The sequence below is a fragment of the Camelina sativa genome, unplaced genomic scaffold (genome assembly GCF_000633955.1).
Source record: "Camelina sativa cultivar DH55 unplaced genomic scaffold, Cs unpScaffold03467, whole genome shotgun sequence".
In the NCBI taxonomy this organism is placed as follows: Eukaryota; Viridiplantae; Streptophyta; class Magnoliopsida; order Brassicales; family Brassicaceae; genus Camelina; species Camelina sativa.
The window spans coordinates 1-798 of record NW_010924568.1 but is presented as its reverse complement, the minus strand read 5'-3'; the positions used below and the strand labels follow the sequence as shown (position 1 = coordinate 798).

The 798-nt window shown below is 48.6% G+C and overlaps 1 protein-coding gene across 1 annotated transcript; it reads left to right on the top strand.

The window, feature by feature from the left end:
* Positions 1-6: 6 nt before the first annotated feature.
* Positions 7-792, top strand: LOC104774542 (methionine gamma-lyase-like). The gene is made up of 2 exons (XM_010499114.1): positions 7-139; positions 326-792. Exons 1-2 carry the CDS (start codon positions 7-9, stop codon positions 784-786), a joined length of 594 nt encoding a protein of 197 aa, XP_010497416.1. The 3' UTR covers positions 787-792.
* Positions 793-798: the final 6 nt, after the last annotated feature.

Here is a 798-nt window from a genome sequence, read left to right as displayed (position 1 = left end):
AGGCGGATGTTCGCCGGAGAACTGGGACCGGACAACGACTTCTTCGTCTACAGCCGACACTTTAACCCCACGGTGCTCAACCTTAGCCGCCAGATGGCTGCCCTCGAAGGCACCCAAGCCGCCTACTGTACCTCAAGCGGTAATTCGTAATTATATAAGTATATAGACTCTATGTTTTAAATAAAATTAAAAGAAAACCTAGACTTTGGTTGAGTGTGTTTGATACGGAATCGATCTTTGGTTGGACTTTCAACTTTTTTTTTTGTTAGTTAAGAGTCCTTTTTTTTTCTAAGTTTTAAAAATAATTGGGATGGAGTCCATTCAGGTATGTCGGCGATATCTTCAGTGATGCTGCAACTTTGCAGCAGCGGGGGACACGTGGTGGCATCTAACACTCTCTACGGAGGAACACACGCTTTGCTTACTCATTTCTTGCCACGGACCTGCAACATAACCACCTCTTTCGTCGACATAACGGACCATGGCACGGTGGCAGACGCGATCGTCGAGGGTAGGACACAGGTTCTCTACTTTGAGTCCGTGGCAAACCCGACTCTGACTGTGGCGGACATACCTGAGCTGAGCCGTATGGCACACGAGAAGGGTGTGACGGTGGTGGTGGACAACACCTTTGCCCCCATGGTGCTCTCTCCGGCGAAGCTTGGAGCCGATGTGGTGGTTCACAGTATCTCCAAGTTCATCAGTGGCGGGGCCGACATCATCGCAGGTAACGTTATAAGATTTTGTCGCGACGTATGTAATGTTTGCAGTTTCTCCTTCACGTGAAGGAGCAAATAA